Source organism: Saccopteryx leptura, chromosome 11 (assembly GCF_036850995.1).
Source record: "Saccopteryx leptura isolate mSacLep1 chromosome 11, mSacLep1_pri_phased_curated, whole genome shotgun sequence".
Taxonomy (NCBI): Eukaryota; Metazoa; Chordata; class Mammalia; order Chiroptera; family Emballonuridae; genus Saccopteryx; species Saccopteryx leptura.
The window spans coordinates 20,295,154-20,317,319 of record NC_089513.1 but is presented as its reverse complement, the minus strand read 5'-3'; the positions used below and the strand labels follow the sequence as shown (position 1 = coordinate 20,317,319).

Sequence of the window (22,166 nt, the reverse complement as noted above, 5' to 3'; positions counted from 1 at the left end):
ATACACCTGTGTAGCTATGAACTTCCTTCTTAGAACTGCTTTTACTACATCCCCCAAATTTGGAAATGTTTTCATTTTCATTTGTTTCAAGATAGTTTTTTTTTAATTTTTTTTTAAGATTTTTTTTATTTATTCATTATAGAGAGTGGAGAGAGAGTGAGTGAGAGAGAGAGAGAGAAGGGGGGAGGAGCAAGAAGCATCAACTCCCATATGTGCCTTGACCAGGCAAGCCCAGGGTTTTGAACCGGCCACCTCAGAGTTTCCAGGTTGACGCTTTATCCACTGCGCCACCACAGGTCAGGCTCAAGATAGTTTTTGATTTCTTGTTTGTTTTCCTTTTTGTTCCATTGGTTGTTTAGTAGCATGTTGTTTGGTCTCCTTGTTTGTGTTTTTCTAGTTTTCTTCTTGTAGTTGATGTATTGTTTCATCCCCTGGTGGTCAGAAATATGCTTGGTATGATTTCAGTATTCTTGAATTTCTTGAGGCTTGTTCTCTGGCCTAAGATGTAGTCTGTCCTAGAGGATGTTCCAAGTGCTCTTGAAAAAAAATATATTCTACAGTTTTGGGGTGAGATGTTCTAAAAATGTCTATTATGTCAATCTGGTATAATGTGACATTTAAGACCATTATTTCTTTATTAAAGGAATGCTTGATTCTTTTTTAACAAATATTTTATTGATTTTACTGAGAGAAGAGGGTGGGGAACAAGAAGTATCAACTCATAATTGCTTCACTTTTAGTTGTTCATTGGTTGCTTGTGTATGTGCCTTGACCAGGCAAGCCCAGGGTTTTAAACCAGTGACCTCAGCGTTCCAGGTCTAATGCTCTATCACTGTGCCACCACAGACCAGGCTTATTTAGTTCTTTATCTGGAGTTTTGTGCCGTACTCCTCATTCTGGCTGCCTCCCTGTGTGTGTTTCTCCGTAGTGGGTGGAGCTCTCTCCCGGTCTTGGTAGAGTGGTCTTCAGTACTAGGTATCCGGTCCGCCCACTGGTGCAGCTTCGCCTGTCACCTGAGCTGGCTGCTCCAGGTGCTCCCTATGTGGGGGGGGGGGCTTTCTGTTGGCACCTCAGTGGGAGGGATTTGCCCCCAGGTTGATGGGCTGCCAGGACTAGCTGTGACTGTGGAGGAGGAGCAGCTGTGCAGGGGGTGACCCCACCAAGCAGGACTCACTTCAGCAGGGCCCTGGTGCAGATGAGTCCACCCCTTGAGGTGGCTGGGTGGTGTTCCGGTGTGGGCTGGAGCTGACCACCTGGTAAACTGGTTCTGGGCCTCCCGGGGGGACGGGCCAAGGCCAGCCGCTGCCTGTGCCCTGCTCAGGGCCACCCAGCTTGAGCTATAGAGCGGTTTGCAGATGGCTGCTATTGGGCTGGGCTTGGAGGAGCCTGGGAGAGGCCAAGCTGTGAACTAAGGCAGGCTGCCGCTAATGCCAGGCCTGGGGCCACTTAGCAAGAGGCACAGGGTACGTGGAGGCCAGATGCTGCTTGTTTGGCGTTTGTGACCCTTTGAGAGATTTTAGGAAAGTCTGAAGCATGAGCTAAGACAGGCCATTTGTATGGAAAAGTCACTGGAAATGGCTTGGGTGGGCCTGCAGGTTGAGTGGGATGGGGTCTCAGAATCACCAGGGCTGGGTGAACAATGTGGGTCAGGTTGATGGAGACACAGATATGGTACCCAGCTTGCCAGCTCTGTGGAGGACCTAGCAAAGGAACACTGGCCTCTTCCTGTACTTCCGTCTAGGAGAATGCTGCCACTGCGCTGGGGGCCTCTAGTGTGGCGCTGGGACCCCTTACTCTTAAGGGGGCCTCCGCAGCTGACATATCCCCCCTAATATTTAACCAATACATTTGGGTGTGGAACCAGCCTGTTCAGCGTCTCCGCCCCTCCTGTCAGTCTCATTGTGGCTGCTTCTTTATATCCTTAGTCGTAGGACTTCTGTTCAGCTAGGTTTCAGATGGTTCTGAATGATGGTTGCTCTGTAGTTTAGCTGTAATTTTAACATGATTGTGAAAGGATGTACCACATTTACCTACACCACTATCTTGACCAGAAGCTTCTGTTGAGGTCTTGAAGATAAGCCTAGACCTCTCTAGGTATGAGGGTAAGGCTTTCCTAAAGAGAGGTTATCTTTCATCAGCCACCCAAAAAAGAGGTGAGTCCAAACTTAGGTTGGAAGTTGGATTACAGAAGTAGCTTTTCACTGATGAGTTGTATATCATGAACATTTTTTTCTGTATCATGAAATATTTCACTAGTGGTTCCTAATGATGGGTGTTTAAAGGCACTGTCTCTAGTGATGTCTTACTCTATACATTTGGGTAGGGCTGGTTATGTAAATTTAAAATAAGACTTCCAAGTGTTCTGGTGTGTGTTCCTTTAGGGAATGAACAGTTTACCCATGTTTCCATATAGGTGTTCAGATTCTAGGCTCTCTATTCTGTTCCATTGGTCAATTTTTCTATCCATCTTAATCACTCAAGTTTCAGAAAGCTGTTGGGGAAAGTTTTCCCTCCTTTTCTTAAAGAGGTTCTTCTTTGTCTTTGCTGTTGCTCTTTCATATAAATTTTACAATCAGCTTGTCAGTTTTCACCAAAAAACTATAGTAATATTTTGATTTTTAATCTATAGATCAACTTTGGGACAATTAACATTTTTGTGGTATGGAGTCTTCTTATCCATGAAATATTTCTCATATATATATGTATTAGATTTTTAAAAAATTTATTCACCTTTAGAAAGGAGAAAGAGAGAGAGAGAGACAGAGATAGAGTAAACGGGGGAGGAGCAGGAAGCATCAACTTGGATAAAGTGCGTTGACCAGGCAAGCCCAGGGTTTTGAACCAGCTACCTTAGCATTCCAGGTCGATGCTTTATCCACTGCGCCACCACAGGCCAGGCCGTTCAGATATTTTTTACTTCATCATTGTTTTTCACTTATATATTATAAATTCTTCCGTGCAGATCCTGTACATATTTTCCCACTGATTTTTAATGCCATCTTGACTATATGCAAAGTTATACATATGACTCTTTTCTACACCAAGACTGCCTTGTTGGAATTCTTTAGCTTTAAATGTTCAATAAGTCTTATTGTTTTATAGGGAGTGTGTGCAGGCTGTAGTTTGCTAACCTCTGGTTTCAATGATCATGATGCATGTTTGAATACAGGCCCTAGAATAATGTTTCTCCAGAAAGCATTAAAGAATCACCTTATCCACCAATGTGCAGCCACAGAATTTTAAATTTCATTTAGATTTATTTATTCAAAAGTATTTATTTTCACAAATTTTTATCCATAGCTGAATATTACAGTGACTAGTACAATCATTTTTTCTATAAACAAAGGTGTAGTTTACAGATTTGTTCAAAGTGGAAAAATATTTTTATTAGTATTTCTTCTACGATGTCAGATTCACCCCTGAATATGTGAACCCCTTCAGAGATGCCGTCCATCTACACATCAGTTGGTCACAAAGTGTTATATCCAAATCTGGATTATTCTGATACAGTGTCACTTTAGAAAGTAGTTTAAATTCGTTTATGATAGATCCTCTTTATTAGAATTAGAAAAATTTTTAAGGAAAAAGTCTTTAGTATGTAATGGCCTTTATAATAAGAGAAAAAACCAGTCTGTCATCGGCATCAACTGCTATCTTTCTTATTACCCCCTCCCCCCAGTTCTCTAATGATGGCACCAATGTGTATGAAAAGTGAGTAACAGCTATTGGGCTCATGCAGCAAATTAATCTGAGAAACTGAGTGCAGAGGAATATTCTGTGAGGAAAACCGCAGGGTCCTGCCCCCGTGCTGTCACGTAGTAACCGTTCTGTCACACAGGCAAATGGGTTTGCGTTTAGGACAGCCCTGCTGCCTTAGAACTAGGTCACTGTGTGAAAGCAGTGACATTGATCACATGCCAAAGAAATGGATTCTCATTTAGTTCTTACTATAATCTTAGTGCATTAAGGTTCTAAGTAAATATTTGATGAGTTGATGGTAGCACTATTTTTCTAAGTTTTCTAGGTTCCTAGATTTTTATTGTTGTTTTTTTTACAAAAGCCTTAAAATTTAGTATAGGAAAATCAAGAGAAGATACTCCTGTTGACATGCTTCATGGAAAGGGGAGAAACTATTTTCCTTTGGGTCTAATCTGCTTGCCAGGTACCGCCGATGTACCTGCAGGTGCATGGTGCAGGGAGAACGCATGTCGCTCATAGGCCTGTCGGCCTCAGCACAATCACTGATACGTACATAACACACATTGCTATAGGTAAACAGGTCAGTCCCACATAATACTGAAAAACAGATTATTTAATCTAGAAATGTTTGATTCTTAAGTAATCCTTAAAATGCTCCTAATGTTTCAAAAGAACACTCCACCATAATGTTATGTCGAGCATTACAATTCTTCCCATAGTAACACTTCAGAGAAATAAATGGCAAGTCAGTTAGCTTAGTAACTGCTAAAGGCACATAGTGAGAAATGTGTCAACTAAATTATAAATATTTAAAAAAGATATCTAGAGCAGAGTTAAAACCTTTATTTTGATTTAAGTTAAATTAAAAATCTATTGAGGCCCTGGCCAGTTGGCTCAGTGGTAGAGCGTCGGCCTGGCATGCAGGAGTCCCAGGTTCGATTCCCGGCCAGGGCACACAGGAGAAGAGCCCATCTGCTTCTCCACCCCTCCCCCTCTCCTTCCTCTCTGTCTCTCTCTTCCCTTCCCGCAGCCAAGGCTCCACTGGAGCAAAGTTGGCCCGGGCGCTGAGGATGGCTCTGTGGCCTCTGCCTCAGGCGCTAGAATGGCTCTGGTTGCAATAGAGCAACGCCCCAGATGGGCAGAGCATCGCCCCCTGGTGGGCATGCCAGGTGGATCCTGGTCAGGCACATGCGGGAGTCTGTCTGACTGCCTCCCCATTTCCAACTTCAGAAAAATACAAAAAAAAAAAAAAATCTATTGATTTCATGAAGTTGGAAAAAGTTTGCATTGAACTGACTTTAAAAAATGCAAAAAAAAATATAAATGCAAACACAAGATGATTAAAGTTTCCCTAAAGATGTTTCTTTCAGTCTCTGTTAAATCTGGCATAGCTAAACATTAAGTAACCAATTACTGTACTTTGTTGTTAGTGGTCTGTAAAAGACTATTTGTTTTTAAGTATATATAAATTAAGTATAGCTCCAGTTAAATACCTTTATCTTTAGGAAGATGAGAACTAAATCTGCCATTTCTTAGGCTAAGTAGAGCACTAGTCATAAATTTCCCTCTGTTTCTTCTAATTGCTAGACTTTTATTCATTGAGTCCTTGGCAACTAGTGCTTAACCAGTGACAGCAGAGAGGTAGTGACCCAAAGAAATAGAGAGAATGAAGGTATCAGACACTATGTACGGATAGTAAGCCATTGCATTTATGGAATCGCTGCTTTCAAACTCTGTAACACTCTACCAAGGCGTTTCTGGTTATCGAAGATTAAGGACAGTCCTTACACAGAGAGACTCGGTTTTAAACTACAGTGCAGTGAAAAGTAAATTATTCTTTTGTGTTTTTTTTTGTTTGTTTGTTTTTCTTTCTGAAGCTGGAAACGGGGAGAGACAGTCAGACAGACTCCCGCATGCGCCTGACCGGGATCCACCTGGCACGCCCACCAGGGGCGATGCTCTGCCCATCCGGGGCGTCACTCTGCCGCGACCAGAGCCACTCTAGCGCCTGGGGCAGAGGCCAAGGAGCCATCCCCAGCGCCCGGGCCATCTTTGCTCCAATGGAGCCTTGGCTGCGGGAGGGGAAGAGAGAGACAGAGAGGAAGGAGGGGGTAGAGAAGCAAATGGGTGCTTCTCCTATGTGCCCTGACTGGGAATCGAACCCGGGTCCCCCGCACGCCAGGCCGACGCTCTACCGCTGAGCCAACCGGCCAGGGCCAAGTAAATTATTCTTAATAAACTTTAAGTAGAGGGAGCCACAAACCCAGTTGGTTTTAGACAGGCCTTGCAAACAAAGGCTGTGTGGATTGAAGGTGTGTCACGGTGTCAGATTATGTAACCGTTACTGGGAAAGAAGGCTGCTCTGTGCAGACAGCCAGGAGAAGCCAGGGTGTAGAGGGGTACACCGACGATCGATTTGGACAGAGTGGTCTGCAGTCTTTGCCTGGGTGCTGTGCCTTGTTCTGCCTGGTAGGCAAGGAGGGGGACCCAGGAAGCTGAGCTGCAACAGCACAGCACACAAGATTGTTTAGGGCTTGGTGCTGTGTTTCCAAGAGCCCTTTGAGTGGCTGCATAAAAGAAGGTAGTTGTGTGTGTGGCAGGGCGTTCTACATGTAATTAATTGGGAAATCTTATCTTAATATAGAGGCTCTATAATTTGTAGGCACCATCTGTTCTTGCATTGAAAACAGCATATTATTATCATCTATCAAAAGTATGGAAAAAACAGTAAAAAATGGGTGTAAAGAACATGTACGGTTTTCTAATTAAATGCCTGCTTTTGAAGAGATGAAAAATTCATGAAAGCCGCAAACATAAAATCTTTTGTAATGTTATTGCCAAATACTTTTTATTTCAAAGTAGAGATATTTATGACTTTTATGTTGTAAATCAGAAAATTTTGAAAACATGAAGAGGGGAAGATAACATATAGGTTATTCTTTATAAAGAACACACCCACACACAAACCCCAAACTTCTTTTGGGTAATAATCCCTGAAGTGCTTTTTAGAAAGGTGTTCAAATAATCTGATCCTCGGGATGGTTTGTTTGCTTTTACTATGGATATCTGTAATTATGTGATGTTCTTCTTGGAGGTTCTGTGGCATTAGGAATTAAAGGCTTTCATACTGACTTGTTTGGTTTGTAATCTGTAAATAAAATAGGAGTTGTTATTCTTGTCTCACTCTTAGCTCTCTGTAGATTTTTGTTGACTCAGAAAGTACATGGACTAGCGCTGGAAGCATCTTTCCACAGTGCTCACACTTTTAATGTGGGACAGCAGCCTTTTCAGCGTGACTTCATTAACTCAGGACTGTGCAAAAGAGTTTGAGCACATTAGGAACTGCATCGTCTAATTCTGCCTCAGAAACCGATCCTCAGGACTCGGTCTGGAGGTCAGGCACACCATTGGCTCTGTGTTACCAGGCATGAAAAACACCTTTGGGAAACTTCTCAGAAGCCCAGGCTGCACACACATCCACACCTAGTTGCTCGGCCTGGGAAAATGTCACACTATATGACAGTGTCGGGGGTTTTAGTACCACTTTTTGTCCTCTGAAGGCAATTTATGTGACTCACATATTTTTAATGTTTTACTTTGGACATCCTCCAGTTATAGGCACAGGTCTGAACTAGGCAGTTCCCAGGCTCGACTGGCACCTTTCATGTGGCTGTGGGGACTTCCTGGTGGGATAGATTATGATGTGTATTTGTTTATACTGAAATCATACTTTAAAATATGTTCCATATTTCAAGTATTTTTATTCTGAGCAGGAGGTACAAAAAATAATGACAGCTTGTCTTACTCTGCCAGTTAGCAATCTGCACACCCCGTCTGATGGGCTACCCGCTCACAGACTGCACAGACCCTTACAACCACTCTGTCCACTTCCTTCTTGCACTCACGGGCACTTGAGCCAGGGTTGGAAACGTGCATTTTCAGACTTCACTGAGGAACTCCAGGTTGAGACATGCTGGGATGTGGATCGTGTCCATAGTCAGAGAAGACGGATTAAATGGGAACACCACGGGGAACATGTGCTTGTAGTCTAACAGCAGCTGCTGAGGGTCACTCCGCTCCTGTAGCTGTGCCTGTGGGGGAGGATGAGACCCGTGAAAGCTGACGACCCTTACACAGAGCTGGTTTAATACATTCGGAGAGTGAATTGGCACGGATCATGGAAACAGTTCTGTTTAGGTAGGATTTCAGGAGAATGTGGCCCTCCCTGTCCCTGAGGTATTTAACAGAGAGAGAAACTCTGGTTTAGGCTTGTTGGAGATCAGATGATTAACCTGGCTCCTAATGTTAGCATTCTTTTAAAAAATGTCCATGGGAGGGAGAGTAGAAACATACATTTCAGGGGAAAGTAATGTGGTGAGGCCCTGTGGGAAGTGGTTACAGCTTTGGCACTGAGGCAGACTGCCTGAGCTCTAAATCCTAGCACCGCCCTGGGCAAATTCCCCAACCTGTCTATGCCTCAGTTTTCTCATCTGTAAAATAGAATGGGGAGAGTGATATCACATAAAATGACAGAGTAGGCACCTCTGGGGGTCAGCCCCTCCACTGAGGCAGCCACTGAGCAGGAAAAAGCAATGGGTATCAACGATCTCAGAGCTCTGGAACTGCCAGACCAACCCAAGTGCACGACCCCGACTGCCAGGGACAAGGTCCGAGGTGGGGTGGCCTTCCCTCCAGCTTCAGTGGGCTGGGGAATGGTCACTGCTTCACACACTGCTCTCTCAGCAAAGATAAGGAGCTCTCCTTCATCGAGCTCGCTCCTGGTTTGTTGTCTGACTGTGCAATCAGGTTTCAGAGCTCAGTATGATTAACAGCTGATTTCTCATTAGAAACCATGGAAGCCAGAAGGCAGTGGGATGGTATTTAAAGTCCTGAAAGAAGAAAAGCTGTCAACACTATATCTGGAAAACTGATCCTTCAAGGATGAAGAAGAGACTGAGTCATTTCCAGATAAAGAAAAGCAGAGGGAGTGGGTACCAGCAGACCTGACCTATAAGAGATACTAAAGAAACTCCACCAGGCTGAAATAAAAGGAGGTTAGACAGGAACTCAAAGCCATAACAGTATACTGATACATAAAGAACACTGGGAAAGCCAATACATGTAAAAGTAAAAGGCAGCTTTATACTTTTGATTTGTAACTCTTTTTTTCCTCCTATTCAATTTATACAAATGCAGAAAATAACTTTGATCTTCTATTAATGGGCACATAATGTACAGCAAATGTGACCTGTGAAATAAAACAGGCAGAGGGATGGAGATGTACAGCATCAGAGGATTTGTACACTACTGAACTAAGTTGGTATTATGTAAACTATGTTGTTATAAGTTTAAGATATTGTATTCACAAAGGTAACCACTAAGAGAATAAAGATATACAGAACATTAACATAGGGAATCAAAATGGTATGCTAGAAAAAATAAACACACACACATAGGGTAGTAATGGAAGAATTGAGGAAGACAGAACATAAGACGTAAGAAAACAAGTAGTTAAACAGAAGTAACTCTTCCTTTATTAGTAATTACTTGAAATATATATTTTAAAGGCAATTTAAAGTTAAGTGGCGGAATGGATTTTAAAAAAGGTATGCTCACAAGAGACCTACTTTAGAGACACAAAGAGACAAAGTAAAAGGATGAAAAAGATATTCAAAGTAATCAAAAAGCTGGAATGGCTGAATTATTACCATACAAAGTACTTTTTAAGTAAAAATAGAAAAGGTATTAAGAGACAATAAATATGGACATTATTTATTGATTAAAGTTTCAATCCATCAAGATGATAAAACAATTATAAATATATGCACCTAGCAACAGAGCCCAAAATATATGAAGCAAAACTGACAAGGGAAAGGAGAAATAGTTCTTTAGTCATAGCTGGACACTTCAATACCCTTTTCAATCATGGATAGGATGAGCAGATGGAAGATCAGCAGCAGAGGCCATGAACAACGTTGTAGACCAGGGGTCCCCAAACTTTTTACACAGGGGCCAGTTCACTGTCCCTCAGACCATTGGAGGGCTGGACTATAAAAAAAACTATGAACAAATCCCTTTGCACACTGAACATATTTTAAAGTAAAAAAAACAAAACGGGAACAAAAACAATATTTAAAATAAAGAACAAGTAAATTTAAATCAACAAACTGACCAGTATTTCAATGGGAACTATGCTCCTCTCACTGACCACCAATGAAAGAGGTGCCCCTTCTGGAAGTGCGGCAGGGGCCGGATAAATGGCCTCAGGGGGCCGCATGTGGCCTGCTGGCCATAGTTTGGGGACCCCTGTTGTAAACCAACTAGACTGAACAAACATAACAGCCACGCTGGAGTTACTCCCAGAATGTAAGGGTAGTTTGACGTAACACAAGAATACTATTCTCTTGCGCGTATACACCTGCACTGCTGGTGGAATGGACAACAGGGTAGCTGCTGTGGAAGGCAGGTGAGGTGGTCCCTCACGGTCAGACACAGCACTACACCTGCCCCTTTAGCCACAGATTTGCTTGCGGTGGTTTCAGTTACCCATGGCCATCTGCGGGCCAAAATTTAAATTTCCATTTGTCAACTGAAAGACACCCATGTGTTAAGCATCTTGAAAGATGGGCCAGAATTTTAAAGTACTTTTAATAGTTGAAAATGTAGTTTGAAATGATAAGAAGCTGAAAGGAGGCAAGGACATTTAGGGATGTATCAGCAACCAGCGCTAGAAGTTGAAGATACCAAATGCGGGCCCTGACGCGACTCGGCAGACCGTCTCTGGGATCAGGGGTAGCTCACACTCTGCCCGCTGTAAGCTTTGCTGCACTGATTGTTACGAACCTCTCACACAGCAGGTGAAAGACACATAAAATGTGAAATGGCGGGATGCTCTTAAATCTTTTCATAGGACGATGGTCCTTCTGTTTCTCTACATCAATCAGATATATCAGTAGGCTCTACTATTAAAGGGCTTGACGAAATTGTAAAGGATTTAGAGGAGGGTATAAAAATGGGACAAACATTTAACATGTATGTATGCTATTATAATTCAGTGGCAAAAGGTGTGTATTTGTTTAATTATTTAAAATTCCCAAAGTGGTCACTTCATAGGAACCCTCTTGTGAATCCTTTCATGAGTTCAGCAACCTCCTCACACTGACATTTGTAAAGGTCCACCTATTCTGCCCGTACTGCTCAAGCCAATGGCTTGCTTTAATGACAGCCCGTATTTATGCTACATAAGGTGTGCACAAAGATAGAAGGATGGCATGGACTGTTCCCCTCCTCTGAGCACTGTCTAGGGAGCAGCAAAACTGAACACGATAGCTGGAAATTCTGACAGAGTTGCCAAATACTGCAGCTGACCGCTGAGGAAGACTGAGACCCCGACTGGAAATACCTTCGGAGAATATCGGCCAGCCTCCATCACCTTCCCCTCTGTCTTAATTCAGACCCCTGAGGTCTGACTTGGCATGCATTCTTTCACCTTTGGTCTGAATTCTGTCTTGTAAACAGTATCCTTGTCAATCCATTTATAGGCTGTTACATTAAAAACAAGACTGTTTAAACTTGCACTTTGGTTTGTGTCAATAATAAAAATCAGCAGGGGACCAGATACTTCAGCAGCTTCTCTCCTGCCTTCACACTCTTCCTTCCCTTTCAGCAGTGGCCTGTGCCCGTGCCCCAGTCACTGGACTCTTCCCATCGGTGTCCTGCCTGCTGAGGTGCCCACGTCAGTGCAGCTCTGCCTGCTCCTCCCTGTGGCCGAGTCTCTCAGAACCGGCTGCGTTCCCCCCACTGCACACACGAGGACAGCCTTTGATCCCACTTGGCATCCCTCCCTTGACCTGCAGCCTCTATTCTGTACTTGTACACCAGGCTAAAATTAATTTAGTCTTTTCCCCCTTTCCTGCTCGGGTCCCTTTCCTCCACTTCTTTTTATCCTGCTTGGTGTTGCCCTCAATTCACTGGCTGAAAAAGTTGTTTAAAAGTTCCAGAAAATATTACGTCTCCTCAAGGTGTTTCCCACCTACCGCCGGGGAACTGTTCACTGTGTGGGTAATCTTGATATGATTCATCATTGGAGCTGTCCGGGCAGTCACTCTAAAGGTTAGGCACTCGGCCAAAATCACCTAGGGCTCAGCTTCAGGACGCTCATCTTTCAGTAAAGGATTCCCAGAATCTTAAAACAGATTTTAAATAATCATTTCCCTGATGTTTTCTTCACGCATATTGCTAAGGGCAAACATTATCAGTCTTACAGAAAAGATTTAAGAGCTCAAATTGTTCTCTTAAAAGAAGATTTCTAGTTTCATTTGTGAGTAAGGTTGATATTCTGCTTACTGTGTTAATTTTATTTGGTGCTATAGGTCAGTTAATGTGCTGGTGGCAAATGAAATAATAGACTATGTCTAAAATCTGAGAGGCCGAGATGATCAAAGTTCAATCTTCTGTGTGTATATAATAAGTTATTCATGGGTGATAGGAGTCCTATTTACCCAAAGAATGGAAGGCCTCTTATCATACAATGATTGTAACCAGTATTTAAGGCTTTATAAAAGTGATTGCTATTTTAAAACTCACCTGGATTGTTCGTATAAAGCCCACTGTTACTCGTTCTTCAAATTCATTCAAGGGAGTATAAAGGTTTAAAATTTTGACAATCTGTTGGAATAAAAAAAAAAGGTAGCACAGACTTAAATGAACATAAGAAAACTTAAAAATGTTAAAGACTGCATGACATTGACAGTGTCCAACGCTCTTCTGAGGGGACCCACAACTTAGAGCTGGACTGGCATGTAGGAGCCTGCACTTGGTGAGAGTTCATAAGCCCCGCCCAGTAGACGGCAGCCACCTTCTCACCACAGGCCTGTCTCCCGCCCCGCCCCGCCCTGCCCTGTGCTTCAGGGCTTACAGAATGAGGATTTTAGCTCTTATCTACTAGAGTTTAGAAGCTTCTTCAAAAGAGTGCTGGGGAATCTTCCCTTAGGTAACAGAGGCCTTGTTTAATCACACCTCCCTACTTCCTACGAACCCCCAAAATCACTTATAAAGGAACAGATTTTTTTCTTATTTGAATGGAGGATAATCTTTGCCTCTCAATTGTTTGGTAGAAGTAGCCTGTCCAAATGCAAATCCTTGCCAGTTACATTCTGGAAGTTAATATAAATATATTTAGAAAGGAGAGGAGAAAAAAAAAGAAAAAAAGTTTGAAAACTTTCAGTACCTTTAAAAAAGGAAAGCAGTTTTCTTAAGAGCTTGGTGTTTCATTTTGTAGTGTTTAGTGGAAGAGGTGAGATTATTTACTCTGCAACACTGAGTGTGGACTTTGTAGTACTTTAGGTGCTGGGCAGGGGGAAAGTATGGGATTTAATTTAGGAACTCTGATGGCCTCCTGCCGGTCTTATTTTAAGAGACTACCTCGTGGTGGCCCATTTCTAAACAGGCACACCCATGATGGAGGACAAGGTCACCTGTGTGTGGACAGGATTTATCTTTTCATACATTAGTAATAAATCTGCAGCCAAGTCCTAGTATAAATGCAATGGGGGGGGGGACCATTTAAATGCCTCTGGGCTTTTAATGATCTTATTTAAAACAATGTAAATGGATTCTAAGTGGAAACATAATCATAATGAAATTATAATTGTAAGGAAAGCAAATTATTTGATACCAGTTTCTGAAAAAAAAAATTTTTAGGTGGGAAACATTCCAGAATTCATTGTGTTTTTAAAAAGTATCAGAGTTGATGGTTTGTGGTTTTAGTACCATTGGGCAAACAAGTGTGTTAGGCTTGCTCGCTTGTACTTTGCCTGATTGATGCATGAGCAAGGGGCCACACCTCGTGTATATAGTCTATGTAAGGCTGCAGGTGCTTGCCCTCAGTGGGGCAGAGTGTAGTTTGTGGATTGCCTTCCACCATTTTTGCTACTGTTTGCTGGAGAAGGGTGTTGGGCAGATAAAATGTATTATGCTCACTTTGTTAAAGATGACACTGCCCACGAGGAGGCCGTCGCCCAGGTGATATTAATGTGTGTTGGGGGTAGGCTAAAGGCAGGCAGAATCCTTGTAGCCTGGGGCTTGGTTTTGGGATTAAGCCTTTCCTACCCTTTTTGATGTGGGGTGGTACAATCCAATCATGCCTCAGAAAGTGACTTTGTATTAGAGACTTCCCTATTTTGTATATTGGATTAAGGGTTTGGATTTCTACACTATAAAATGGGGACGGAGCGAGAGCTTGTGCTCTTGGTTCCTGGATGATTAGCATGAGAGAGCAGAGAGAGTAGAGCCAGCAGCGGAAGGAGGCCACGTGGAGGAGGCCAGGAAAAGCAGCCAAGATGGCGGAGTGCTGAGTGAGATGCCAGTTTTTGCAGAGTTTGTATCTGGGACAAGGAAGGAGATGGGGAACTGAGGAGAATAAGGCTGATGAGCTAGAAACCTTTGATTCTAGGAAACTCGGATAAGTCAGTGGCTTTGTGAGCACTGAATGTGAGTGGGAAATGGAGCCCAGTGTGTAGTTTTTTACTTGCCCACCGGGTGCAAGCTAGAATTAAAGAAAATGGCCTATCAGTTTTTGGCTCCATTGTTTCTTTACCGACTGTCCGAATCCAATGCGAACCTGCATGGGTGGCGGCTATGATAGTGGCTGTGGCTTCTGGCTCTACAAAGGGGTTTCCCTCCTGCCTGCTTGCTCGTCTGCTGTTGCAAGACTCTAATAAAGGGTCTAATAAAACCACCCTTTTCTGGTTCTACAGTTCCTTTACAGTCTGCTCGAATTCACTACCAATCTGCATGGCCATTGGCCTTACAACTACCTTATCTAAGTGAGCAAGGGGACGCAGAAAGTTAGTGGAGAACAGTTGCATCTCGTTAACAAACCAAAGTAGTCTTTGATTCACCTAGGAACGTCCATCAGCTGCAACTTCAGAATCGTACCCTCAGGGGTATAGAAAGGTGGGAGTGCAACCCCCCAAACACCCTAAACAAACCCACGGCAGGAGCAGACTTGGCACGAAGCTGGGGTTGCTGGAGAGTCCCCGGGGCTGGGGCCGCCGGGACTGTACCTGCTGGGTGCTGAGGGAGGTGCACAGGGAGCAGATGGCCTCGGCATCCTCGGGGGTTTTCTTCTTCAACTGCAGGAGCTGGGCTGCTTGGATCAGGGGTTCCATGGTTTGAACGGCTCCACTCTTGTGCAGGTTTCTTCCTCGCAGCCACTCTTCAAGCTGACTTATATTGTACCTGCGATGGAGGCGAGAGTGAGCGCACCATGCGGCCCAGGGGCCCTAGCTCGAGCACGCCTGCTGTGTCTGTCTGGCAGCCACTCCGCCGTGGCTGTTAACACTCGCCTCACCTTCACTACCCACAGAGGCCAAGCCTAAGAAGTGCCTGGCACTTGGTAACTTTCTGTTGAATAAACAGGTACCTAAAATCAAAAGATGAAGTATCTAAAGGATCTAAGTGAATGGGAACAAGAGGCATGAAATATACCAAATTAAAACAATTAGTATTTAATATTCACCAGCATTCAGGGTGGGACCAAAGTAGGTTTACAGTTGTGAGTATGTGAAACAGTTTATTCTTGTGTTATTATTTTTGTATTATCCATATGAACCTGCATTAACTCAATGATTTTTCTCTCTGACCTATCCACATTGTGTTTACAATCTTTCCAGTATGTAAATGTCTTTAAGCTTTGAACTAACTTGTTTACCAAGACACAGCGTGGCTGTCATTTTCCGAGCCGAGTGTCTCGGGGCCATCGGTGGGCCTCCTACCTGAGCTGCACGGGGCCGTCTGTGGGGCCTCCTACCTGAGCTGCACGGGGCCGTCTGTGCTGCCTCCTACCTGAGCTGCACGGGGCCGTCTGTGGGGCCTCCTACCTGAGCTGCACGGGGCCGTCTGTGGGCCTCCTACCTGAGCTGCACGGGGCCGTCGGGGGGCCTCCTACCTGAGCTGCACGGGGCCGTCTGGGTGCCTCCTACCTGAGCTGCACGGGGCCGTCTGGGTGCCTCCTACCTGAGCTGCACGGGGCCGTCGGGGGGCCTCCTACCTGAGCTGCACGGGGCCGTCTGTGGGGCCTCCTACCTGAGCTGCACGGGGCCGTCTGTGCTGCCTCCTACCTGAGCTGCACGGGCCCGTCTGGGTGCCTCCTACCTGAGCTGCATGGGGCCGTCGGGGGGCCTCCTACCTGAGCTGCACGGGGCCGTCGGTGGGGCCTCCTACCTGAGCTGCACGGGGCCGTCTGTGGGCCTCCTACCTGAGCTGCACGGGGCCGTCTGTGGGGCCTCCTACCTGAGCTGCACGGGGCCGACTGTGGGCCTCCTACCTGAGCTGCACGGGGCCGTCTGTGGGGCCTCCTACCTGAGCTGCACGGGGCCGTCGGGGGGCCTCCTACCTGAGCTGCATGGGGCCGTCTGGGGGCCTCCTACCTGAGCTGCATGCCGGTGCTCCAGGAGCAGACGTCCTTCCGCAGGAGCAGGTTGTTGAGCGTCACCGCAGTGACCATGTAGAAGAGCTGCTTAAACACCTGCAGGATGATCTCGGGGTCCAGTCCCTGGTCACACATGACGGTGTGGAAGGAATTCAGCTGGCGGACGATGGCCTCCAGGCAGTAGGCGTTGTCCCCGTCCACCATGCTGGAGGACCGCTTCCGGTAGCCGGTGGGCTTCATACCAGAGAGCCCCTGAATGCTCTCATTTTCCAACATGGCTGACACTGGAAGGAAAGCATCGTTACAGAAGCTCGCATGTTCCCCAAAGATCTGTTTTGTGGACGCTCAGTTCCTCAGTCCTCAGGACCTCGGCAGCGATACCCTGTGCAGGTGTGTCAGGTCAGCATGCTCACGACTTAGAGCATTCCGTGTAGAATTTCTAATGTGTTGGTCTCTATGTGGAATAAAGTGGTTGTTGACAACATTTGTACTGAAATGAACTGGTGATGTGACAAGGAGAATGAGCATGTACTAACTCGATTCTGTACTGCATTCTGTGCTGAGTCCACAGTTGGAGAGTCAAGAAACTGGAGTGTCATCCTGGCCCAGCTACTGGGGCCAGATCTCATCCTGCAGGTGTCCAAGCAGCTCTTCTGCATGACCACTGGCCATGCAAGTACCAGGTGAGCTGGTCTGTCATAGGAATTGTGCAGCACTAACTACGTGCCATGTACTTCATGTTCATGTGTTTTAAATCCTCCAACAACCTACATGCTGATGAGAAAACAGGCATATGGAGGTTAAAGAACTTGTCTGAGGTCACACTGCTAGGAAGTGGCAGGGTCAGGATTTGAACCTAGACCTGTCCAACTCCTGAACTGGTGCTATTAACTGTCACGTTATTCTGAGTCATGCAGTAGTATCCTAGTTTTCTCTGCCTGGTGTGAATAAACTGGTGCCCCACAGGAGATTTTCAGGCAGGAAGAAGACTGTGGAATGAACCTTATCTCAAGGATGTATTTCTGGATGGCACGAAGGACTCTGTCCTAGGGATTCACTTCGAACCCACTTACGTTGTAAGAACCTAGAAAGGCACTACACGTAGGTCCACGGACCATTTTCTCCCCAGCCTGTGTGGAACTGTGAATGTCATTTTTCTTTTACCTTAAAAAAGAACTCCTATTTTTCAATTCTGGTTTCATGTTAAATGCCCAGGTGCACTGTTTTGGACAAAGGTAGTGTTTGTCATTTATTGCACGCCTGCTTACTACAGTTCCCTTTCACGTGAGCCCACTTACTGCTGCCCTTTTCTCATGAATTAAGTATCTTTATGTGCAAGAGAATTATATATTTTTCACTGTATATGTATTTATACCTTTTGAATTTATATGTATTACCCATGGAAATTAGTTAGTTTTGGGAAAAATAATGTACTACGGGAAAAGATAAAGGAAAATGACCTATATTCTCACCACCCAAGCACGCTGTCTTGTGATGGGATGGTGTTGGAAACGCACAGCTCTCCTGCACACAGCACACAGCACTTCAGCCACCTCACTGGGAGGCCTGGCTCTCTGGAGGCTGGGCCTGACCTGCCCAGGTTCCTAAAGGTCAGCAGGGTTACCGCATCTCCCCTCGCTGCAGACCCCAGATGCATGCTGGGGACCCGGTGCCAGCTTACCGATCATAGGCTGCAGCGCCCCCTCGGCGATTTTAATGAGCTGCTGGTAGATCTGAATGGAGAGGTCACTCAGCACCTGGCGGTATTCAGTGAGGTCAAAGTTCTTGAGACAGTGCTCATTCTGCTTGGCGGTGTTCTGGGTCATGAAGCCCTGCAGGGGAGAGGCGTGCTTTACTGCGGCTCCGTGCCTCCAGTCGCCTGTGCAATCGCCTGTTTGCTCTCTGTATTTACATGGTGTTTTGTAAGACCCTGTCACATCGCATTGCAGAGAAGGGAAGACTGAGACGGATATACTTCTAGCATCCCAGGCAGAAGAGTGTGTTACACTTGTTCTGGCACGAAGGATGGAAGGAACACAGATAGGCTTTTAAAACTGTTGCACTAGGCAGGGTGGAGAGTGAGCGGTGTGACAGGAAGGAGAAGGACAGTCAGGGGGCCTGGAGGGACCAGGGAGTGGGAGTTCTGGCACCTGTTGGGGCTCCTACCAGTGAAACTAGAGTGAAAACGTGTCATGTCACCAGGACACTGGGCTGAATGCAGAGCATGGGGAAAGTTCTCTCAGGGATCGCTGCTGGGAATGGAGTTCCGGAGAGCTGGGCCCAGAGTAGAGCAGGCACAGGGAGGTCCGCTGGGCCTCGGGCCAGGGACGCAGATGGGGTTAGAAGCTCAAAGCTGGGCCTCAAGGCCAGGGACGCAGATGGGGTTAGAAGCACAAAGCTGGGCCTAGGGCCAGGGACGCAGATGGGGTTAGAAGCACAAAGCTGGGCCTCAAGGCCACTCTGAGCAAATATAGATGATTATGTTTCTTTTCCTATGTCCACCTTTGTGTGCTTTAAAATGGACAGACTGATCAGCCGCTCAGGAGACAGTCTGACACACTGGATGACCGGGTCTCCGCCCAGCGTCACTGACAGGTGGCTTTCCTGTGGCCACTCCAGAAATTCAGTCCCAGGGGTTCCCCTGGAGAGTCCCAGTGCTCGCACACAACGAGGGGGGTTATGCACACTCAGTTCCTGACTGCAATCACCTGATTCACCGTGCTCTCTGGGGGGGGGGGCGCCCTGCCTGATTCCTGCCTCTAGCTACCAGGTATAGCAAGGCCAGCCTATGGCCGAGGCCCCTTGCCCCTGTCCGAAGTGGAGAAGTACACGTGGACAAAGCAGGTGCCCAGGTCGGAGGTGCTCTTGAGATGGAACACATACTGTTGTGCACCAGGGAAACGAGGCCCTAACTGCTGGCGGACTTAGGCACCGGGAATAGTTGTTACGTATACTTTAGGGGTTGGGCTTATCATCTTAGCACTTACCTCGTCCCCACTGTACTGCTTCAAACAATGCAGCAGGCGGCAGGTATTGGAGAGCCAGAAGGATGTCATCTCAAAGTCGTTGTTGTGCTTCTGTGAAAAGAAAAAGCCATCCCTCCTAGGAGCAGCGGTTCCCACCTGGTGGAATGCTCCCGGCCCCGTTCCACGTTTCTCAGTCCTACCCAGCATGCCCCACCCCAAGCACACCTGGTGACGGCAGGTACTTGCCAGCCACAGAGATGAGACCCATTGCCAAGGGGCTGTGTTACCACTCCACTAGTGGGCTGGCACACAGACCCCTCTTTCTGGTCCCCTGATCAGTGGTGCACACGCACCAAAGACTGGCTGTTTCTGCAGCTTAGGAAAACAAAGCCAAGTGTCCCAGACGAGGCTTGAACCCAGTGGCCCTGGGCTCGAGGTCCTGGCAGGTTCTGAACTATCAGTGAGCCGACACAGGAGCAGGCCAGTGAAGCACCCTGGGTTCCCCTCTATCTAGAAGTCAGATGTCCAACAGGTTAGCTCTGGAAAATGGCTACAAGCTATAACTAAGTGAAAAAGGCCAGTCAGCAACCCAGGCAGCTATAAGGCAGTTTCTGCACTAAACCCAGTTACTTCATGGAACCCGTTCTGTCAGGTAAACAACCATTTACCATTATTTAAATATCAGGCAGAAGTATGAACCGTGAAGACAATAAAACAAGAAATTTGAACAGAAAGTGATGGGTGGGGCTGGGCATGCTCATGTACCTGGTGAGTAGGAAGGCTTCCCGGAGGAAGTGACATTTGAAGTCAGGCATTGACTCACTTAGACTGGCCCAGTGCCCCCCACCCCTACCCGGAGCTCAGGAAAGAGGTCCGGCAGGAGAGAGGAGTCTGAGGGCTTCCTGCCTGCAGATACATGTTGACAGGCGGGAGTGGATAAAAGTGGCCCTAGAGCCCACGGCGGGGAAGAGGGGGCAGCTACTGAGGCAAGGCTGGCGTGAAGCCAGGCAGTAAAGGCTGGCTGTGGCACGCTCAGAGACGGGAAAGGGGAGTGCAGGGCTGGTCTCCGAGGGTGCTGCACCTTGCAGTGGCAGCATGTGTCAGGGCAGTGCCACCCGGGGCCTGGCCGGCCGGGAGGGATAAAGTCGCACCTCCACCCTCTGTGGCCAGCCTGGCCCTGCAGTGACTCCAGCACACGTGTGAAGAGCCTGTGCCTTCAGGTGGCAGTCTGAACCAAGTCAGCGCCCTCCGAGTCACCTGTCCTGGCTCGGGCTGCCTCACCCTGCGGGTTGGTGAGTGGCGGCGGCACCCTCCCTGTGCCTCCAACCTGGGCAGCGGTCACCCAGGTCCCCTGGAAAGGTCTGGGAGAGGGTCTCTATTCAGGTCGGTCCCTGGAACGTCACTTCAGGGCGGGGCCGGCCACCTGGGCTGAGGACGCTGCCTTCCTCACAGCTCGGGCCCCCAGGCTGCCCGGGCTCAGCAGGACAGCGGAAGGGCCGCACCGGGAGGCTGGTGTCCTCCTGTCTCTGAGCCTGAGCTCCCTTCTCTGCGGGCCGCCCGGCCCCTCAGGGACACAGGAGGTGTGGGCCACTCACCTTGAGGACTTTCTTAATGCTGTTGATGGTGGAGGTCAGCAGGGAGTGCACCTTGAGGTCGTCGTTGACGTAGTCCGCGTGCCTGACGCACATGTAGAGGATGTAGGCGGGGAGGCAGGGCACCGTGCCCGCCAGCGTCTGCGGCTTCAGCTCTGCCAGCGACAGACAGAGGGGTGAGGGTGCAGCAGGCGTGTGGGCCGGAGGGTCCTGCTCAGAGGCGCAAACTCCTCCCATGTCTTCTCATAGCGCCCTCAGAACAACCGCTCACGGGGGCTCGGGAGAAGCCATATCCAGGGACCCACACACTCCTCTGGCCCTGGCTCCAGTGCTTCTGGAAACTAGTTAAAAACCCCAAACACAACTCCATTCCTAATCATTTGGTCTTTACATTAGCGCACTGTCCTTATAACATGGAGGGAAAGAGCCCCCAGGTAGCCCTGCCTGAATTTACACAGAGGCACGGGCCTCATGGAGGGCCTCGTGGTCAGAGGCGAGCTGAAGACAGGAGCTGGCTCCTGGCTGATGAGAAGTCCCAACAGCACCTGGTGGCACAAGGGCTGTCCCAGGAGAACGTGACAAGCTACATGCCCAGACAGTGCCAGTGTGGGGGCTGGGAAGCCTCAGCAGCCTCCACCCCCTTGGCCGTCAGTTCAGAAACAGGACTCCTGCCCACACGTTCTCAAAGCCAAAGTCAAGAGGCTGCAGACCGGCCACTCCCTCCCCTCCCCAGTGTCACCCCTGACACGGTCTCACCGGCCACCGTGGTGACAGCCAGGGACAACTACTCCAGACCCTCCGCCCCCAGCTGCTCTCTTCTGGATCCGCGCCCCCACCAGATGTGCTCCAGCGGGACTGGGGGGGCTGGACTCCCCGTGAGCTGCAGACTCCCACTCAGCCTCTCGCTCCTTCCCTGCCAAAGCCACTGGGGGCCAGGGAGAAGCTGTCAGGTCGCCTTCCATTCCAGAGTAAACCAGGCGAGGCAGCAAGCCAGGCTCAGAGCCCAGAGTGGGGCCAGAGGCTCAGAGGAGGAGGGGCCAAGGCCTGGCGCTAAGGAGAGCCGCAAGGCGCGAGCCGGCCTGGGCCTCCGTTGTGCCCGCCGGGCCCAGTGCTACACCCTCAGCCCTCTCTTCACTCTCGTCACCTCCACCCGGTGCCCTTCCGCTTAGAGTGGCAGTGAGGGCAAGCTACCTCCCTCCACCTGCAGGTAGGTCAGGGGGCGGGAAGGGGCGACACCCTTAGGTCTTCTGCTGGGGACCCTGGGACGGGGCTGGGGATGTGCTCCCAGCATCTCCAGCTGGGGCTTGGGTTACACTGTCCCCTCAAATACATCCTCTCCTCAGATTAAATGCTGACTCTAGGCCTTAATAATCTGCGTGCATGGTTATAGGCATAGGCAGCTTATAGGCTCAACGGATGGCTGTGGCTTGGCCCTAATAATAGTGCCAGTAACATTTATTCAGGAAAATGCATTTT

At 47.5% G+C, this 22,166-nt stretch overlaps 1 protein-coding gene across 2 annotated transcripts in view; it reads right to left on the bottom strand.

The window, feature by feature from the left end:
• Nucleotides 1–7,260: 7,260 nt before the first annotated feature.
• The window catches only part of MYO5B (myosin VB), a 320,122-nt gene continuing 305,216 nt past the window's right edge, over nt 7,261–22,166 (bottom strand). For both annotated transcript variants that reach the window (XM_066352739.1, XM_066352738.1), the window contains 7 exons: nt 20,694–20,845; nt 19,120–19,209; nt 17,814–17,964; nt 16,131–16,416; nt 14,766–14,940; nt 12,286–12,366; nt 7,261–7,790 (listed from right to left, as the gene is read on the bottom strand). In XM_066352739.1, coding sequence (XP_066208836.1) covers nt 7,638–7,790; nt 12,286–12,366; nt 14,766–14,940; nt 16,131–16,416; nt 17,814–17,964; nt 19,120–19,209; nt 20,694–20,845 — 1,088 coding nt within the window. In that variant the 3' untranslated portion in view covers nt 7,261–7,637. The remainder of the gene's footprint in view (nt 7,791–12,285; nt 12,367–14,765; nt 14,941–16,130; nt 16,417–17,813; nt 17,965–19,119; nt 19,210–20,693; nt 20,846–22,166) is intronic.